The sequence below is a fragment of the Penicillium rubens genome (assembly GCF_028828025.1).
Source record: "Penicillium rubens strain IBT 27055 chromosome Unknown utg000001l_segment0_segment0, whole genome shotgun sequence".
Taxonomy (NCBI): Eukaryota; Fungi; Ascomycota; class Eurotiomycetes; order Eurotiales; family Aspergillaceae; genus Penicillium; species Penicillium rubens.
The window spans coordinates 3,597,833-3,616,583 of NW_026890599.1; the positions used below are offsets into that span (position 1 = coordinate 3,597,833).

At 50.6% G+C, this 18,751-nt stretch overlaps 4 protein-coding genes across 4 annotated transcripts; 3 read left to right on the plus strand and 1 right to left on the minus strand.

Moving 5' to 3' along the window:
* Positions 1 to 347: 347 nt before the first annotated feature.
* On the plus strand, positions 348 to 2,516 carry N7525_001408 (glycoside hydrolase family 2 protein; the record flags this gene model as incomplete). Its single annotated transcript, XM_061211883.1, has 3 exons — positions 348 to 1,768; positions 1,836 to 2,252; positions 2,333 to 2,516. 3 exons carry the CDS (start codon positions 348 to 350, stop codon positions 2,514 to 2,516), a joined length of 2,022 nt encoding a protein of 673 aa, XP_061071109.1.
* A 491-nt stretch (positions 2,517 to 3,007) lies between these two features.
* Positions 3,008 to 8,443, minus strand: csmB (putative chitin synthase; the record flags this gene model as incomplete). Its single annotated transcript, XM_002557945.1, has 4 exons — positions 3,008 to 3,105; positions 3,161 to 4,455; positions 4,511 to 8,098; positions 8,151 to 8,443. The coding sequence occupies 4 exons, from the start codon at positions 8,441 to 8,443 to the stop codon at positions 3,008 to 3,010; spliced, it is 5,274 nt and encodes a 1,757-aa protein (XP_002557991.1).
* Positions 8,444 to 10,283: 1,840 nt separating this feature from the next.
* chsE (chitin synthase class Va) lies at positions 10,284 to 15,999 on the plus strand (the record flags this gene model as incomplete). The annotated part of the gene is made up of 4 exons (XM_002557944.1): positions 10,284 to 10,393; positions 10,452 to 10,640; positions 10,691 to 15,915; positions 15,968 to 15,999. The coding sequence occupies 4 exons, from the start codon at positions 10,284 to 10,286 to the stop codon at positions 15,997 to 15,999; spliced, it is 5,556 nt and encodes a 1,851-aa protein (XP_002557990.1).
* Positions 16,000 to 16,533: 534 nt separating this feature from the next.
* N7525_001411 (uncharacterized protein) lies at positions 16,534 to 17,068 on the plus strand (the record flags this gene model as incomplete). Its single annotated transcript, XM_002557943.2, has 3 exons — positions 16,534 to 16,677; positions 16,827 to 16,904; positions 16,955 to 17,068. 3 exons carry the CDS (start codon positions 16,534 to 16,536, stop codon positions 17,066 to 17,068), a joined length of 336 nt encoding a protein of 111 aa, XP_002557989.1.
* Between the last annotated feature and the right edge of the window lie 1,683 nt (positions 17,069 to 18,751).

The window sequence follows — 18,751 nt, forward strand, 5'->3', positions numbered from 1 at the left end:
TGAATTGATGCTAGATCTGGCATCGACTTCAGAGGAGTTTTCCGATTAAGTTGGGTTTTTATGTTGATGTTTTACTCTTTTGATATCCCCCAATCATCAATGAGATTTTGCCATTAGAACACATTTCTCCAATCTAAGTTGTTTTGAACTTCTGAGCTTGACTATACTGAACCCTTTTGATATGAACATCACGGCTTCGATATGTCTCGGTATGCTCCCCGCAATGACGTTAGACGTGGGGTCGAAGACAACTCGACTTCTCTCCCACCTCAATCATCAATCTACAACCTCCACGAGACTATAAATCCCCTATTAAACCACACAGTTAAAACCCTAGATCACCTAAAATGACAGCATCCTATCCCCGCCCGGACTTCCAACGCACCTCTCTAAACTGGAACACCCTAGACGGCCCCTGGAGCTTCACCTTCGACGACAAAGACGAAGGCCTAAGCTCGCAATGGCACAAAAACAGCCTGGAAGGAAAACCTTCCCATCAGATAATAGTTCCATATGCCTTCCAAACCCCAGCCTCGGGTGTAAACCTCATCGAAGCGCACGAGGTAATGTGGTACGAGCGACGCATCACAGATATCCGCACAGCAGACGAAAAACAAAAAGGAAATAGACTACTCCTCCGCTTCGGCGCTGTCGATTACGAGTGCTCTGTCTGGGTAAACGGTGTCCTTGTCGGCGGACATCGTGGCGGACATGTGCCATTCGATATAGATATCTCCGATGCCCTGGCTGACGGTGTCACGGAAGCTCGTCTTACTCTCCGGGTTAGAGACTCGCCTTATGATATGACCCAACCGCGTGGCAAACAGTTCTGGGGTCCTGTGCCGGAGAGTATCTTCTACACGCCCAGCGGGGGTATATGGCTCTCTGTTTGGTTGGAGAGCGTTCCGGGTATGCGGTTGTTATGTGGGAGTGGAGGGACCGTCCTTCGTTCTGATGATATCGAGGGCGGCCAGTTGCATGCAAAGGTTCATGTTGCCGGGCGCCGGGCCGGAAGTAGGGCGAAGGCTGAGGTTGAAGTATCGCTTGGGGGAACGAGTGTTGCTAAGGTCGACGGCGAACTTCCGCGGGATAAAACTTTTATTGCGCTTGATTTGGGTATGAAGGTTACTGACGCTGCGGTGGCGGACCTGAAGGCAAAGAACCAGGGACTGTTTGGTGTTGATGGAGTCTGGAGTCGGGGTGTTGCTCTCTGGGCTCCCGAGCATCCTGTTCTCTACGATATTACGCTTCGGCTGTTTGGTGGGGACGGCAGTCTTGTCGATGAAGTTCAGACTACAACCGGAATGCGCAGTCTGTCCTGGCAAAACGGCGATGGAACATTCCGGCTGAACGGAAAGCCGTATTTCCAGATGCTATTCCTGGACCAGGGATACTGGCCCCAAACGGGCATGACACCTCCTTCTTCAGAGGCGTTGAAGACGGACATCCAGCTGGCACAGAAACTCGGATTCAATGGATGTCGCAAGCACCAGAAGGTCGAAGATCCGCGCTTCTACTACTGGGCAGATCGGATGGGCTTCCTCGTCTGGGGCGAGATGGCAAATGCCTACGAGTTCGGTACTGAATATATTGATCGGTTTACCAGTGAGTGGACCGAAGCTGTGAAAAGGGATATCAACCACCCATCGATCGTCACCTGGACGCCACTTAATGAGTCGTGGGGTGTATCTGCCTTGAAGGACAATATCGAGCAGCGCAATCATGTTCGCGCTCTGTACTACTTGACGAAGTATGGCCCCTCCCGGTGGTATTTCCAATGTATCCGAGCTACCAAAAAGAAATTATGGATGAACCAGCTAATACAAATAACACAGGACCCTGGACCCTAGCAGACCAATCAACGATAACTGCGGCTGGGAGCACGTCAAAACAGACCTAACAACCTTCCACGACTACAGCGACTCAGCTGAGCTGGGTGCAGCATGCACAAACATGCCAGCGATCCTGGAACCGAAAGGTGGACACGAGATCTTCACCAAACCGATCTACTCGGGATACTCCGGCTCTTCGATCGTCGACAAAGGTGCCCAGCATACGCCTGGTGCACCAGTGATCTGCAGTGAATTCGGTGGAGTTAATATCGCACCGCCTAAGAACTCTGCTGCCGCCGGTGAGCGGGACTGGGGATATACGACTGCAAGTGACCCGGCAGACTTCTTGGTCAGGTTTGAGAAGCTGGTTATGGCGGTTGTGAAGCCGGGACATATTTGTGGGCTTGTCTGGACTCAGTTGTATGTTGCATGCATCATTCCTGATTTTTTGGCATTGGAATCCGGGAATTTCTGCTAATACAGGCTTTCTTCCGATCTAGATGTGATATTGAGCAGGAGGTGAATGGTTTGTACACTTACGATCGCCAAGAGAAGGTTCCCACAGAGAAGGTGAAGGCGATTATGGATGCTGCGAGGGATCATTACTACCATCATGTCACGTCTCACCACTCGAAGGGGTTTAGGAAGCTATTGGATCAATATAAGCATGTCGTGCATCGTTAGGTCTAGCAATGGCCATTGTGGGACTGAGGGATGTGCAGTGAGTGGCATGATATGATACCTTCGCCCGGAAGAGGGCATCATGTTGGGTAATTTTAAGCTATGATGTTGAGCACCGATCAGTTATTTAATTCTCCTTCTATGGATATACAATAAAGGCCATGATGTTCATCTACTTTTGGACCGAGAGATGAGGATGTAGCACTTCGTCGATATATCTTAAGTTCCGCATCAACCTGGAACGCGAGACCGAATTCAACATCAAAACATATATTAATTGTGACTGGGCGCTAGAAGAAAAGACCCCATTAAGTGAAGACTAAAGAGCAAAATAGCTCAAAGATCAAGACGCTGGATGCTGTGCTCGAAAAAGACAACCCAAACCCCATAAAAACTCCGGAGATGCCCAGACCCCATATCCGAAAAATAAGAGAAAACATGCTAGATAGATGCGGATGCGAGGATGCAAAGTGCATGTTACAACAAAATAAGAATCACATGTTAGCCAATTCCTGGTCGATCTGTCGGTCCAGGAAGGCTCGCTTGTCGCCCGTCAGCGAGGTTTGCAGGCGTTGTTCGACAAGGACGCGGACTATTCCGATGCGGTTAGTGATCTGATTGGTTATCATTGAGACTTAGGAACTTACCCTGTTTTTTAGTGACAGTATCAAGATCGACCTCGGCCAGACAGCCGCGAATTGCCTCGGTGATAGCACTCTCATCAGGCCCACCGGCTGCACGGAAATCAAACGCGGTGCTGGCGGGTCGAGAGGGGTACTGAGGCAAGGGGCTGCGAGAGCCAGCATTGCCGAGGAGGTTATCGCTGCTCTGCATCATGCCAACACTGTGCCTGCTCGAGGCCATCGGGTTGTCCTGGTAGGCGCTGAGGCCACCCATGGACATGTGCCGGGAAGCCTGGGCAGAGTGGCCACCCATCTGGGGCATATCCGTGTAACGGGAGAAGTTCGACATGTGCGAGCTGCGGTTGCCAGGGATGTTGCCGCCGACGAAGGGTGCGGGCGATTGTGGGGGCAGGTAGGGGTGGTGCCGGCCCTGCCCCGGGAATCCGGTGAGAATGGTGGAGGCTGGCTTGACGGATGAGTACTGCGAGTGCATGTCGTCCATCTCCATAGCCATGTCGTCGTATCGACCGGTCGCGTAGACCTTCTCCTGGCTGGCGCTGAGGTCGCCGCGGCGGCCAGGGAGATTATTGGCCATGGCGTAGTCATCCCAGCGTTGAAGTGGGATACTGCGTGGGTCGAAGGGTTCATCTTCCACAGCGATGACTCGCTTATCGCCCTTCTCGCCGATAACAACACGGGTGGTACCCCATCCGAAATCATCCTGTTTCCAGAAGGCATATAGCGGGAGGATGAAGTTGTAGATCGGGTAAGCACAAAGGTAGATGATCATCCATCCGATGTGTTGCCACTGCCGTTTGACAATGAAGATGATCGCTTGCAGACCATATACACCAGCCAGCATGATAATCGAGATCATAGGGAAGGGACCCGTATGACTAGCAACTCGGTAGATCAGGTAGGTGAGATATACGCAGGTCGCAGGAAGGATGAGAGTTCCTACCAGGTCGACGAGAACAACGAAACGCATGCTGAAACAACAAAAACCGCAGAGATCTTCCAGAGCTGCCAGTTCCACCAGATTGTGGATTGTGGAGTTGATCCAGCGGCGTCTCTGCGACATAAGCACACTCCAGGTATCAGGTGCGGCCGTGCTTGCGTAGGCATCGGGAATAAACTTGTAGGACATGGATGGGAAGTGCTTGGTCATGATGGTTGTCAGGTACCGATCCTCACCAAGAGACAGCAGGTTCTTCTTGTGGAGGGTGTCAACATCATTGTCAGCGTAATCGTGAATGACTTTATCGGAGATAATGAGAGGACGTCCTTTGTCCGCAGTTCGAAGGCGATACATGGTGAAGCTAGTCGTTGTTAGTATCAGTTTATTCCTGAGACAAAAAGCATGGATGGACTTACCATCCAGGAAGACAAGTAACACTGCCGAAGAGCGATTCAAATGCCTTAGCTAGGTGATGAGAGATATAGTATTCGTAAACCTGAATCATCGTCCACCAACTACGTTCCTCATTCTGAAGACTGGTCTCGCCGCAAATGCCAGCGATCTTGGCATCTGCTGCACACGCGGCAACTAAGCGATTCAGAGAATCCTCTCTGACAGTGGTATCTGCGTCGACCATGAGACAGTATTCATATAGCTCTGGATCCACACCGATGACGTTGTTGATTTGGTGGAACATCTCCAGTTCAAGGGGCGACATAGGTGAGCGGTGGTGAACACGGTTCAAAAATTGCATAAGAAGGACCTGCGTGTCTCGCTTGCCACGATTTCCAGGTTTGGACTTGCGCTGCTCGGATTCCTTGCCAACCTTGACGACCACAATGTAAGGCACGACATTGCCTTCATACTCATAGAGCCCAGAGTATACCTTGCCGTAGTTAAGCTGCTCACTCCCCTGGCCGAGGGATTTGCATGGAAGTGCCGGTGGGTCCATCTTTGGATCAACTCCGAGAATGTCCAAAACAATCTTGGGCGTAGGGCGGTCATTTCCGCCACCAACGATCATACCATCACAGATGACAAATATCAACTTTCTCTTGTTGTCGTACTGTAAGGCTGTCAGAGAGTCGAGACCTTTCCGAAGATCGTTCTCGCCCTCAGTGTATGCGGGAACCATGCAGATGACGAATTTGTCCTGAGGCGTGGGCCGGCGTTTCGATCCCAGCTGCAGAGCTGCCAGGAATTTGATCAGGATGACAGCACATATGAGAATGGTGAAGGTGAGCAGGATCCAGTTGTTGACCGTGCATCGTGGGCTGTCACGGAAATCAACTTTGCCGACATAGAAGACAAAGTCGAGACATGTCTGGGCATTCCTGAAGTCCGGTGTATCCTGCCATTTGTCGGTGACATCTTCTCCCATATTGTTCTTGAAGAGAGCAGTCACAGACGACGGCAGGAAATTGTATTGGTCCAGATTGTTCATCATTTTTATTGTATAGAAGTAGTCCGTCAAGTCATAGACCTTTTGGTCTTTGATAACCCAGTAGCGAGAATCAGCGTTGGCCTGCTTCTTGATGGTATCCCTTGTCCAAACCACGTCACCCTTGTAGTATGTACCGATCTTTGGCAAGAATTTATTTTCGTACCAGTTATCCTTGTGGAGTGCCGTGGTGGTGGTTAAGGCTTGTGCTCCCGATTTGTGCTCAGCTGTGGGATAGATAATAGCGTCTGTCTTGTTGTGCCGCAGGGCGAGCGTATCCGACTTGACAAATGGGGCACAATAGCGGTTGAGAGGAGGGGGAAAGTAGGCATCTAAAATCTGTCCTCCAAATTGTTTCATGTTGTCAGAGCTTGTGTCCATTCCAGTAATGTCACTGTGCTGTGTGCGCCAGAACTTGCTGATGTCGTAGACACGGCCGTGGATGCCGACGAAGAAGTTGTTATCAGCTGTGTGCCAGCCTACCTCCTTCTCATTCCAGACTTTGTCCTTGTTGGGACAGAGAAGATCACCGAAGGCAATGATGTAGAAGCAGACAAGCGCGTTGAAGAACAGAATCAAAAACACAAGAACGAGCTTTTCTCGCCAGGCCAGGCGGACATCCGGCCGTTTCATGCGGCCAACGTATCGAAGCACGAAGGAAGGAATCCAGAAGGTCATCGCCCAGACGAAACCAGCCCAGAGTCGACGGCCCTTGGTGATGGTTTTCTTCTCAATGTGCTTTGGATCACCAAACTCAGGGTCGAATTCGCCGACGTATCGGCCATATTCATCGTAGTATGCAATGTCTCCTTTCTTGTCGTCACCTTTCCGGCCCAAGCCGTAGTCACCGGCATTGGCAGCGTTGGTGAATGGCGCACTGGGAGCAACGGACTTAGCACCGCCCATCACACTAGGGGCCACGGCGCCGCCAGGTGGCATGCCAAGAAGATTGGAATTTTCATGGATGGCAGTGCCATCTGGGGCGAAGCCGGGCTCGTACAACGCAGGGCCGTACATGAACGGATTCACGTGAGTCTCTTCTGGCTTGAGATCTAGCATACTCTCCGCTTCCCACCATGCCCCTTCGCGCATCCATACGCGCTGCTCACCGACAACAGCATCGCCATTGCTCCAGCCTCTCTCGATGATCCAGTTCTCAACACCATCTTGGCCTTCCGCACAACCCAGTCGCGCATACCGACCGACGAACTCTTCCACGTCGAAATCGGCGGTGAAATCGAGTTGCTTCAAACGACGGTTGGCCCATTCCGGGAGTCGCCAGTCTCGCAATTGACGGGAGACTGCACCTGCAGACCATGCTGTAGGCGCCGATGATGCGAGCTGCTCCGGGGTGTCATCAGTCGGATGGAGGGACAGGTGGTACCAGACACGGCTACTGTTGAGAGTGGTTGGAAGATCGAAGCGGCCGCGTTTCCCCACAGAGATACCTTCGGTATCAACGGGGAATAGGACACGTCGGAGAAAAGCGTCAATCTCAAGTTCAACACCTACCTTTTCCAGCACCCCCTGCCGCTTATCGAGATCGTGTTCGCGTTCTCGCCCGGCAAGGCCTGTCATGATATTGAGGTCTGGTTCAACTTGGGCTACTGCGGAGTTCATTTCACTAATGACAGAAGCTCCCATGGGCGGGAGAGGAATCCCATCGTCCTTCATTTCAGCATTGAGACCAAGACCATCATCGAAGACCCCTCTCATCATGATCGCTTTACCGAGAGCCGGTCGTGGAATATCAACTACGGTCAGGTTGACTGTGTCATCGTTTGACCACTGTGCTGCACCACCACCGTTGCTGGAATCGTTTTCCAGCGCAACCTGAATGTCAGCTGTGATGGCTTCGTTTGCTTTGCTGATGACCCAATCGACCAGAGCCTCGTAGATTCCGGCGATCAAAACTTCCCGCTCATCAGTGGAACATTTATCAAAAAGGATTTCTGGCTCAATCCCTAGAAGACCCCCAGCATCCTCGCATACCTCTTCTAGATCTTCCTGGTCCACCTCAAACCCAACTGCATTGCCGAGCTTAAGGAGACCTGCAAGGACTGATAGCAAACCTCGCTGAGCAGCACCTTTTATGCCAATGGATTTCAAGGAAGCACGGAAGTCTTCTGCAGCCGCAGCGTCGTCGGCTGTGGGTAGATAGTGTGGAGGATTATATGTGTTTGATCGGTTGAGTAAGGTATATGCAGCGGGGTCTTTCAAGTCCAAAAATTCGCGCTCCGCAGCTGTTGATGCAGAGGTGAGGAGATAGTAGAAGGCATCAAATGCACGGTATCCGGTCTCGGGCTGGATTTCTAGAAGACCCTTGCGCACATTGATACCGGAGGTGGACAAGGCGAAGGAGAGGCCAACCACCGATCCTTGCAAAGACAAGGTGAAAGTGGCGGCAAATGCCGAATGAAGAGAGTAGGAGGGGTTGAAGGAGGTCACTGCAGTGAGAAAGGGTCGTAGGGCGGAGAGCGCGATCAGAGCTACCTCGGGCGTTTCCACCGGGATCGCTGCGATAAACGGTTCTAGCAATGAGGGTGTGGATTGATGGAGAGCGCTATTCTTTGTTAGCACTTCTGGTCTTCCGACAAATACACTTTCCAGCATACCCTAGAACCACACAGCCATCCTCGGCCCGGCGTCGGGCATGTTCCCAAGCTCTGATCGCCAGATCACGGTCGACCGTGGCGCCAGTACGCCCGTCGGGTAAAGTGGTTGCTGCGGTCACCCACGTATTCACAACCAAACTCGTGGCTGAGTCTAGCTGATATGGCTGACCCGCAGTATAAAAAGAATGGAGAGCATTCAATAACGTTGTTGTTGAGACCTGAGTCCCATGTTGTGGTCTGGGGGCTGAGAGACCCGTGGACTGCGTGGAGAAGACCGAATAACGGTTCGACATGATGAACGTGAGGTCGGAGGGTTAAGTAAGTTAACCGCAAGATGCGATGTCCGGCCTGACCGTTATCAGAACTGCATGAGGATACTGTCTTTATGTGTTGGTCGTTTGTCCCGCTAAATGTTGACGTGTAGAGGTTGTGAGAGAGTTATACTTAGAGTAGGTCAGGGTTGGATTTGGATAATTGAGCGAGCGACTGGAGATGGAACTCCTGAATGGAGGAGGAAGAAGGCAAAACAACTGAGAAGTTAGGCGTGGGGAGAAAGAAATCGATGGAGTTGAAAATTACAGGGTAAGGAAAAATACCGTCGATCCTGACGATCGTCTCGATTGCGCAGTCTGACAGTTAAGCTTTTGACACTTTGTTCAGTATTGGTCTTAACGAAGAGCAAAACGAGTACGATTCAAGTTTCTGTCTGATTCTAAACGTTAACATAGGCCCAGGTTTTTATTTGGACTCCGTATTTGCATTTGAAGAAACAGTTTCCCCCTGTAATTTTGAAACCATGGGATGTTTGTTGCTCTTTCACCCTGATGGGTTTCTGCTAGATGGGTTCCAACCAATGAAAATGCATCAGATAGACGACCCTGGACCCAGAACCCCGTAGAATGATAGACGGAGTATTGTATTTTTTGTGTACACATGTATTTGATGTATTAATAGTATTTCGGTATGCCACATGTGCACTATATTTGGGATGTCTCACACTGGTTTTTCCTCAACAGATGACCAGTTTTGCCACATAATGTATGATCGGAGACTTGATCCACTGTGCCACCTCTACTAGCCTGTCTACTGGCCTGTTCATCGTCGCGAGAATGTCGAACCACTCTATCTTCTTAGGCCGACCGATTGAACGGCCCTAGAGTGCCCCTAGTTTCAGACTTTTACTTTCTCTATTGTATTCTGCCTCATATTTTCAGAGTTTTTGATATGCAGGCCCCTCGCAAGGGAGTCGATAGTGGCGGAAAATATGGGACTTGACGTTCTCCAGGGATCTGGACCCTGTACCGGCTACAGTACTCTAGTTCTATGCACATCCATGGTAGTACACGTACAATATGTGTAGCTCTGTAACAGTCGGAGTGGAGATCTCTTAACATGAGACTGATGTACTCCTGGGCTCCGTATGGAGTATATTAAAAAAGATTCAAAACCGGCTTGTTATCAATCCACGGACGGAATATTGTCTTTGTTTTCACTTTTATCTTTCACTTTGTATTCGCACTTAGATCCATTCTCTGGTTGTGTCTTTCAAATACCCATATTATTGTGGAAACCATTATCAGCTCTGGTGGATTCCACCCGAGACACACCCAATGAAGCCAAACCCAATTAAATATCCTAAATACCCAAGAATCCCCAAATAGACTTTATTTAATCGGTATGGCCGAGGTTCACCTATTCTTAGCGACCGAGCTAGTAATTTGTGTTGTATTGCACAATACGAATCCACCCCCAGCTCTTATCGATTTGTTGCTTTTTCTCAGGTTCTCCCTTTGTGATCTTGCATTCTGGGCATCTGATTTCTGCATCTGATTTCTGTGTCTGCTTTTGCTTCGATTTTTCTGTCTCTCAGCCACTCGTTCACCTTTGCACTCTCGCCATTACACCTCAATTCACACCTTCGAATCTTTCCCCCTCGGCACCCCAATGCGTCCGATCTCTATCTGTTGCTAGGGGCTTTATTACGCCAAGTCCGCAAGGAATTCGTACTCTCGCTTCACGTTCATTCCGTCACTGCGAGACTTCTCCAGCCACTCGCTCTGTCAATAGTTGACGTCTGGACTGCCCCTCACACGCTCGTTCACACCCTCGGTTCTCAACTGAGGGGACTCAAGGATGGTCAATACCTTCTCTGGGAGCGGCCCGGCACACGCTCAGCCCTCACTGCCCTCATTACCAGCCCACTTACAGTCCGATACACATCTCACAGCCCATCTCGCAAGCCGGTATGAAGATCCCCGACCCTGTTCATTGCAATCTCGGCGTAGCTAACGTGTGCCTTAGGTTTCATGTCGGATTACCGACTGCCCACCTGTCGTCTCAGGCCCTCATTGCTCTGAATACATATACATCAGCGACCAAAGGACCGGATGGCGGAAAAGAGGGAAGTGCTGCGGGCGAGGCTGAAGACCTCGCGCGCCGCGCCTTCACCCGTCTAGGTGCACGCGCTGAGAACCAAGCCGTTGTATTCCTGTAAGCCGAACCAACGCTCTATATAGGACCAATATCTAACGTTCGATTAGAGGAGAGAGCGGATCTGGAAAAACCACCATTCGCTCGCACTTGTTGTCTTCGTTCTTATCCTTTTCATCAACCCCGCTCTCCTCGAAACTCTCATATGCCGCCTTTGTATTTGACACTCTCACAACCACCAAATCCGTCACTACGCCCACCGCCTCAAAAGCCGGTCTCTTCCTTGAGCTTCAATATGATGGATCATCCTCCGTGAACCCCACCTTGATCGGTGGTAAGATCATTGACTACCGATTGGAGCGAAGCCGAATCTCTTCGGTGCCCACAGGAGAGCGAAGCTTCCATGTGCTGTACTATTTGCTAGCTGGAACAAGTGCGGCGGAGAAGTCACACTTGGGATTTGAGAATAGCATCCATGTTCAAACTGGTAGCAGGCTGTCTGGGGGAACTGTCAGCCACAAACGCTGGCGCTATCTCGGTCATCCCACCCAGCTCAAGGTCGGAATCAATGATACAGAGGGCTTCCAGCATTTCAAAACCGCGCTGCGGAAGTTGGAATTCTCCCGGGGGGAAATCGCCGAGATCTGCCAGATCCTGGCCAGTATCCTGCACATTGGGCAACTCGAATTCGCCACGGGTCAGTCTACCACCACCGGCGCGGAAGAAAGTGGCGGCTATTCTCACGAGGGTGGTGAGACCGTAACGGTGGTGAAGAACAAGGATGTCCTCGACAATGTCGCCGCGTTTTTGGGTCTCAGTGTTGATGCTCTGGAAAATAGCCTTGGTTACCGGACGAAGACAATCCATCGTGAGCGTGTGACGGTCATGCTCGACCCGAAGGGAGCGCGGGAGAATGCTGATGCATTTGCCCGTACTATTTATTCGCTCTTAGTGACCTACGTCATTGAAACAGTGAACCAAAGACTCTGTGCAGCGGAGGACAGTGTTGCTAACACCATCTCCATTGTTGATTTCCCCGGGTTCGCTCAAGCCCCTTCCACAGGGTCTACTCTCGATCAGCTTCTCAGCAATGCCGCAACTGAATCGCTCTACAACTACTGCCTTCAGTCATTCTTTGACCACAAGGCAGATATCCTGGACCGCGAGGAGATCACTGTGGCCGCGACAAGCTATTTCGATAACACGGATACCGTGCGCGGACTGCTGAAGCACGGCAACGGTTTGTTGAGCATTTTGGATGACCAGACGCGCCGTGGAAGATCGGATGCGCAGTTCCTGGAAAGCGTGCGAAAGCGCTTCGAGAACAAGAACCCCGCCATCTCTGTCGGTGGCACCAGTGGGTCAGGTGGCTATATGTCCCAGACTCGGAGTGCGTTCACTGTCAAACATTTTGCCGGCGAGGTGGACTACTCCACCACCGGCCTGCTTGAGGAAAATGGAGAAGTTATCTCGGGAGATCTGATGAACCTGGTGCGCTCCACCCGAAGTGACTTTGTGCGCGAACTGTTCCACCAGGAGGCTCTGCAGACCATATCCCATCCGCAAGAAAAGACAGCCATCATGCAGGCTCAAGTGAGCTCAAAGCCACTGCGGATGCCTAGCATGGCCAGACGCAAGACAGGACCCCCGTCTCGTTTCGCTGCGCCGAGTGCCCACCCCGAAAGTGAGGAAGGTGACGAACATGAAAGCCAAGTTGCAGGTAAGCGAGCTAACGGCCGGAAGAGCGGAATGCCTTCCGGCCCGGCTCAGGGGGCCGCCGGTCAGTTCCTTTCTGGCCTGGAGATTGTGAACAAATGCCTGAGCTCCTCAAACCTCAATCCGTATTTCGTCATCTGTCTCAAGCCCAATGACCGTCGCATTGCCAATCAGTTCGACAGCAAGTGTGTGCGGATGCAGGTCCAAACATTTGGTATCGCCGAAATAAGCTCGCGGCTGCGGAACGCCGATTATAGTGTCTTCCTTCCGTTCGGAGAGTTCCTTGGTCTCGCTGAAATTGGGAATGTTGTGGTGGGAAGCGACCGCGAAAAGTCTGAAGTTGTTCTCGACGAAAAGCGATGGCCTGGCAACGAAGCTCGTGTCGGTAGCACCGGCGTTTTCTTGAGCGAACGATGCTGGGCAGATATCGCCAAAGTGGGCGAGCGCGTGGTACCATCCTATGGAAATGCTGGTGCTGATGAAGGCGATGGGTTCCAAGCCGCCGGCGGAAACCCGGACTCCAAACTCCGACTTCTTCACCCCACCGACCAGTCTCCAGGTGCTTTTATCTATGGAGAAGATCCCAAACAGGGATACTTTGGCAGCCGCGAACTGGATGGACGCTCTGATGCAGGAGGTTCTGCGTTCAACTCCGGTGATATGTTCAAAAATCTTGACACAAAAGAGCAAATGCTTGAGAAGAACAACGAAAAGAAGATGGAGGAGGTCGACGAGGCTCCAACCTCTGCGGGTCGTCGTCGTTGGATGTTCCTGGTCTATCTCCTCACATTCTTCATTCCCGATTTCGTCATTCGGTTCGTTGGGCGAATGAAGCGCAAGGACGTGCGAATTGCCTGGCGTGAAAAGCTCGCTATCAATATGATCATTTGGTTCGCCTGTGGTGTAGCAGTTTTCATGATTGTGGGTTTCCCTGGAGTAGTTTGTCCAACTCAGGATGTTTACAACACGGCAGAACTCAGCGGCAAAAATGGCCAGGGTTCAGCAGAGTCTTATGTTTCCATTCGAGGCGTGGTTTTTAACCTCGGAAATTTCATGCCATCCCACTTCCCTGACATCGTTCCCCAGAAGTCACTCAAGGCCTATGCAGGCACTGACGCCACCAATCTTTTCCCTATTCAAGTCTCGGCTTTGTGCCAGGGTGTCAATGGGAAAGTGGATGCCAGCGTACCATTGGACTATCGATCAAATTTGAACGATTCCGCAGTCACAGCGTCCAGCTCCACCTTTGATGTTAACGCCAAGTACCACGATTTCCGCTCTTGGACTAACGACTCCCGAGCTGATTGGTTCTATGAGCAAATGCTCATGATGCGTTCAAATTACAAGAAAGGCTACGTTGGTTATACTTCAAAGGCAATCAAGAAGCTGGCGATCGATGATTCCAAGAAAGTTGTCAGTATCCACGGGAAGGTCTACGACATGACCTATTACATTGCTGGGCCCCGAGTACCTCGCTGGCCAGCGGGGAAGAACGGCACGGGCAATGTTGATACTGATTACATGAGCCCTTTGATTGTCGATATCTTCCAGGGAAAGCCCGGAGAGGATGTGAGCAAGTATTGGGATGAGTTGAATTTCGACACGGCACTCAGGTCCCGAATGCAACTTTGCCTTGACAACCTGTTCTTCATTGGCAAGGTCGACACCCGAGACTCCGTTCGCTGTCAGTTTGCACGGTACTTCATTCTTGCAATCTCAATCATGCTTGTTAGCATTATTGGCTTCAAGTTTTTGGCTGCATTGCAATTCGGGAAGAAGAATCTTCCGGAGAACCTAGACAAGTTCATCATTTGCCAAGTTCCGGTGTATACCGAAGACGAAGAGTCATTGCGTCGTGCTATGGACTCTATGGCTCGCATGCGCTATGATGACAAGCGCAAGCTACTGCTCGTTATTTGTGATGGTATGATTATTGGCCAGGGCAACGATCGTCCGACTCCCCGCATCGTCCTCGACATTTTGGGCGTACCCGAATCTGTCGATCCCGAACCCCTCAGCTTCGAGAGTCTAGGCGAGGGTATGAAGCAGCACAACATGGCAAAGATTTATTCTGGTCTCTACGAAGTGCAGGGCCACATCGTTCCTTTCCTGGTCGTTGTAAAAGTTGGCAAGCCTTCTGAAGTGTCCCGCCCTGGTAACCGCGGAAAACGTGATTCCCAGATGGTACTTATGCGCTTCCTCAACCGTGTTCACTACAACCTGCCCATGAGCCCCATGGAGCTTGAGATGCATCATCACATCCGGAATATTATTGGCGTCAATCCGCAATTCTACGAGTATATTCTACAGGTCGATGCTGATACCATGGTGGCACCCGATGCGGCCACACGGTTTGTTTCGGCGTTCCTCTCTGATACGCGTCTCATCGGCTGCTGTGGAGAGACGTCTTTGTCTAACGCCAAGACCTCTATTGTGACAATGATCCAGGTTTATGAATATTACATCTCTCACAACCTGACCAAGGCATTCGAAAGTTTGTTTGGATCCGTCACTTGCTTGCCCGGTTGTTTCACTATGTATCGCATCCGCACAGCGGAGAACGGGACACCTCTCTTTGTCAGCAAGGCCGTGGTCGACTCATACTCGGAAATCCGCGTCGATACCCTCCACATGAAGAATCTGCTGCACCTTGGTGAAGATCGGTACTTGACGACACTTCTTCTCAAGCATCACCCGAAGTTCAAGACAAAGTACATCTTCCGGTGCCATGCCTGGACAGTTGCACCGGAAAGCTTCACTGTCTTCCTTTCCCAGCGTCGCCGATGGATCAATTCTACGGTTCACAACCTGATGGAATTGATTCCGCTGCAACAGTTGTGTGGTTTCTGCTGTTTCAGTATGCGATTCATTGTGCTCATCGATTTGCTCATGACCGTCATTCAGCCAGTCACAGTTGCCTACATCGCTTACCTGATCTATTGGTGTGTGAGCGAGCCAGATGTGCTGCCTATCACCTCTTTTATTCTTCTTGGTGTCATCTACGGTCTACAGGCCTTAATTTTCCTCGTTCGGCGCAAGTGGGAAATGATCGTCTGGATGTTGATCTACCTCCTAGCCATTCCCATATTCTCCCTTGCTCTGCCACTGTATTCCTTCTGGCACATGGACGACTTCTCCTGGGGTAATACGCGTGTTATCACTGGGGAGAAAGGTCGCAAGGTTGTCATTTCCGACGAAGGCAAATTTGACCCCGATTCCATTCCCAAGAAAATTTGGGAAGACTACCAAGCCGAGCTGTGGGAATCGCAGACTTCGCGCGATGACCGATCGGAATTCTCCGCCCACTCATACGGCACCAGACTGCCTCCCTTCCCGCAGTCAGAGTATGGGTTCCATACCGGCTCGCGCCCGGTCTCGCAACTCGACTTGCCTCTTGGGGGCGGTGGTACTCGTTACTCGGTCACCCCGTCTGAAATGATGAGCAACTTCGGCATGGAAGACCTCAGCCATCTACCTCCTGATGATGAGATTCTCGAAGAGATCCGCAAGATCTTGGCGACTGCAGACTTGATGAAGGTCTCGAAGAAGACCGTCAAGCAGGAGCTTGAAAGACGGTTCGATGTCAACCTGGACGCCAAGCGGCCATACATCAATTCTGGTAAGTCACCATTTATTCAATATTTTATTGGACACAGCTAACACACATGCAGCCACCGAAGCCGTTTTATCGGGTGTTCTTTGAACGATCTATCTATTTACGCCATTCCGATTCCTCCGGTTGGTCCTTCTGCAGTGTGGACATAGGGTTCATTCGATTAGCATGTGTTATTAATTCCTTCTACTTGTGTCTTGATTGTTCTTTTTACAAGCGAACTTATGCATGGATGAGAGCTTTGCGCAGCGATTTCCTTTCAGCGCTTGATCTTCTTGAACATTTTTGTCCTTTTCCTCATAAAACTACTATCTGTATCTCTGAAATCGATAATTCCCAGAGGTTGTTTCTGGTGTATGACTTTTCATCTATCTGAATGTCGAGTATCGGATCCATCACGGGTAGTAGGCTTCGTATTAATCTGCTCTGAAAGGGACAAACAGCTCAGGGTACCTCAGCTCTCTACCATTTGCCCTCATGATCTTTGAAGTGACGTGCCTTGTTCTCACACGGTTACTTCCACTTTCTTTTCTTCTCACTTTTCTCTCACTTTTCTCTCACTTTCCATCTCTTGTTACTACACCAACTACAACATTCGCTATTCACCCATCATACTGTTTTTAAATGTCTGCTACCGTTCTCACTACTGCGGCCCCTGGTTCTCCTCCTCCGCCGCCTCCTCCTCCTCCTCCCAAGAAGCCGGCCGACAGGCCATTTCTGCAGAGACGGCTGAAAAAGCAAAGGGCAAAACAGGCCAAGAAGGAGAAGGTAAGGCATTATCCAGCTGTCATGCATCCCAACATGTCCTTTCTTTTATCCCGTTCATCAGATGAAATACAGTCTCTACATGATAACCCACGTGTATCATGTAGTCTGTATTGTACAAGTGAAAGCATGGATACTAACAATGGCTCAAGGCCAGGGCCCTGGAGCAAGCTAAGCTGGCGGCTCTCAAGGGGTTAATCCCCAAAACGTCTAAGGAAGACTCTCCCATTGTGAGTTGCCCCTACACTTCTTCGAAGGCAGCAGTATTAATGCAGTATAGGCCGCCCCAGAGCCCAAGAAGGTGCGCTCAAAGCACCCAAGGCTCCGCAAACGGCCCTCCGGTGCCACCCTGGCCCAGGCAGTCTGGCGATATCTCCGAAAGAAGGATACATAGGGGAGGAGAATAACTGTTATGTATACGGCTGTCGTTGTGCGAATAAAATATGTGCTCGACCTTGGAGGTCGTTCCAAGTGTCACGATGAAAATTCAATTTTGTTGTCTCATAAGCCGAACATGTAGACAGTACCCAGTGGGCATTTATGCCGTCGATTAGTCGTTGCATGCCTCAGGTCTCAGGCCTCGGATTTTGGGGACCAGGCTATTCTTCTTCCGATAATCATTTCAAGCATAGGGGTACCTTCTGGTCTGCGAATGATGCTAGTACAGTACTTGTGCATATGATCCAGCGCCTCTACATCTCTAGCGAAATGAGAATAATGCCAGCAGCAGCCGCCGTTTCCATGGCTCTCCAATGGTTTCATCCTGGGGCGAAATAACCTTGGATGGGAATCCCTCCTGACTATTGGCGGATGAGACAACCCTTGCGGACTGTTTGGTGCGAGGAAGAGTGATGATTATTGGGAGGAAAGGCAATCCGCGCGGGGGAGGGTCAGGTGAGCTTCTGCCTGGGTCTGATATCAGGTTTGGTTGTTGATGCTAATTATCTTTCAATTCACCAAGATGGGAAAGTATCGTGCTCCTTCCCAGCGTCCGTCTCCCAAGATTCCATCTCTCCAGCGCCTGTCGGTAGTGCTTGTAGCCCGGGGATTCCTACCCTGTACTCGAGGAGCAAGATCCAGAGGGGTAGAAGAGAGTATAATCCAAACATGTGGGCCTCTCGAACGGCCCTTGGTTGATCATCAACGATACTGTGGAATTCACAAAGGTAAGCACTTTGCCTGGGAACACTTTGGGTGGAAACAGAACCTATTAGCACAGGTACAGGTTAAAGTCAAGCCACCGTGTCGGTTCCGGAACAATAATCGACTGGGTCGGTACCTACCTAGGTAGCACAGCAGGGGACTCACCTCTGAAATGTGGCGAAAGCTGGTTCTCGGGCCGGGCCGGTCTCCCCACTCGTCGTGGACCCACTTTCCCTTCAGAAACAACCTCGGAAACCTTGGAAGTTATATGCGAAACCCCGGGTTTGTAGATATATACCTAGGCATGTAGCTGGGCGAGGTGGTCGTAGCCGGCTTGATTCAGGCGCGCCCAATAATGACCTTACGTTGGGGACGTTTCTCAGCGTTGTCATCTTGCTGTAGGAACCTCTTTCCGGGGAGGGGCTGTACATTTGCGATGGGAAATGCGGTAGCGGAGAATATCCAGACAGGGGCACAAGATATGCTTTATTGTGCATGAATAAAGTAAGGGGACTGGGATAGTGGTAAAAATGTGTTCAATGTCCCTTGTGGGGTTCATTTTGACAACATACATGGCTAGGTACAAACAGGAAAGAACGAACATGATAAACTTAATTACATTGAAAAAAAAATCAAAAAAATGTGTCCAAAGGCAAATTTGGCTAGAGAGGAGTGTTGAATATACAAGATGTTCAGCCGCTCTAGTCAAATTCATGAAGGAGCTACCTACATACATGTACATACCTCCCGGGCAGGTACGCAATGTACATAGATAATCAATTTCGGGTCTCCCAACGTACGCTGTTCGGGTATTGAGCACCTGCACCGTACAAGGAGACCAAACCCATGATGCCCACTTTTCCACGACCCCCACCTACCCTTGAGGCACCTACAAGGGTCAGGCTTCCCACGGCTTTGTGGCCGGCAAATTTTC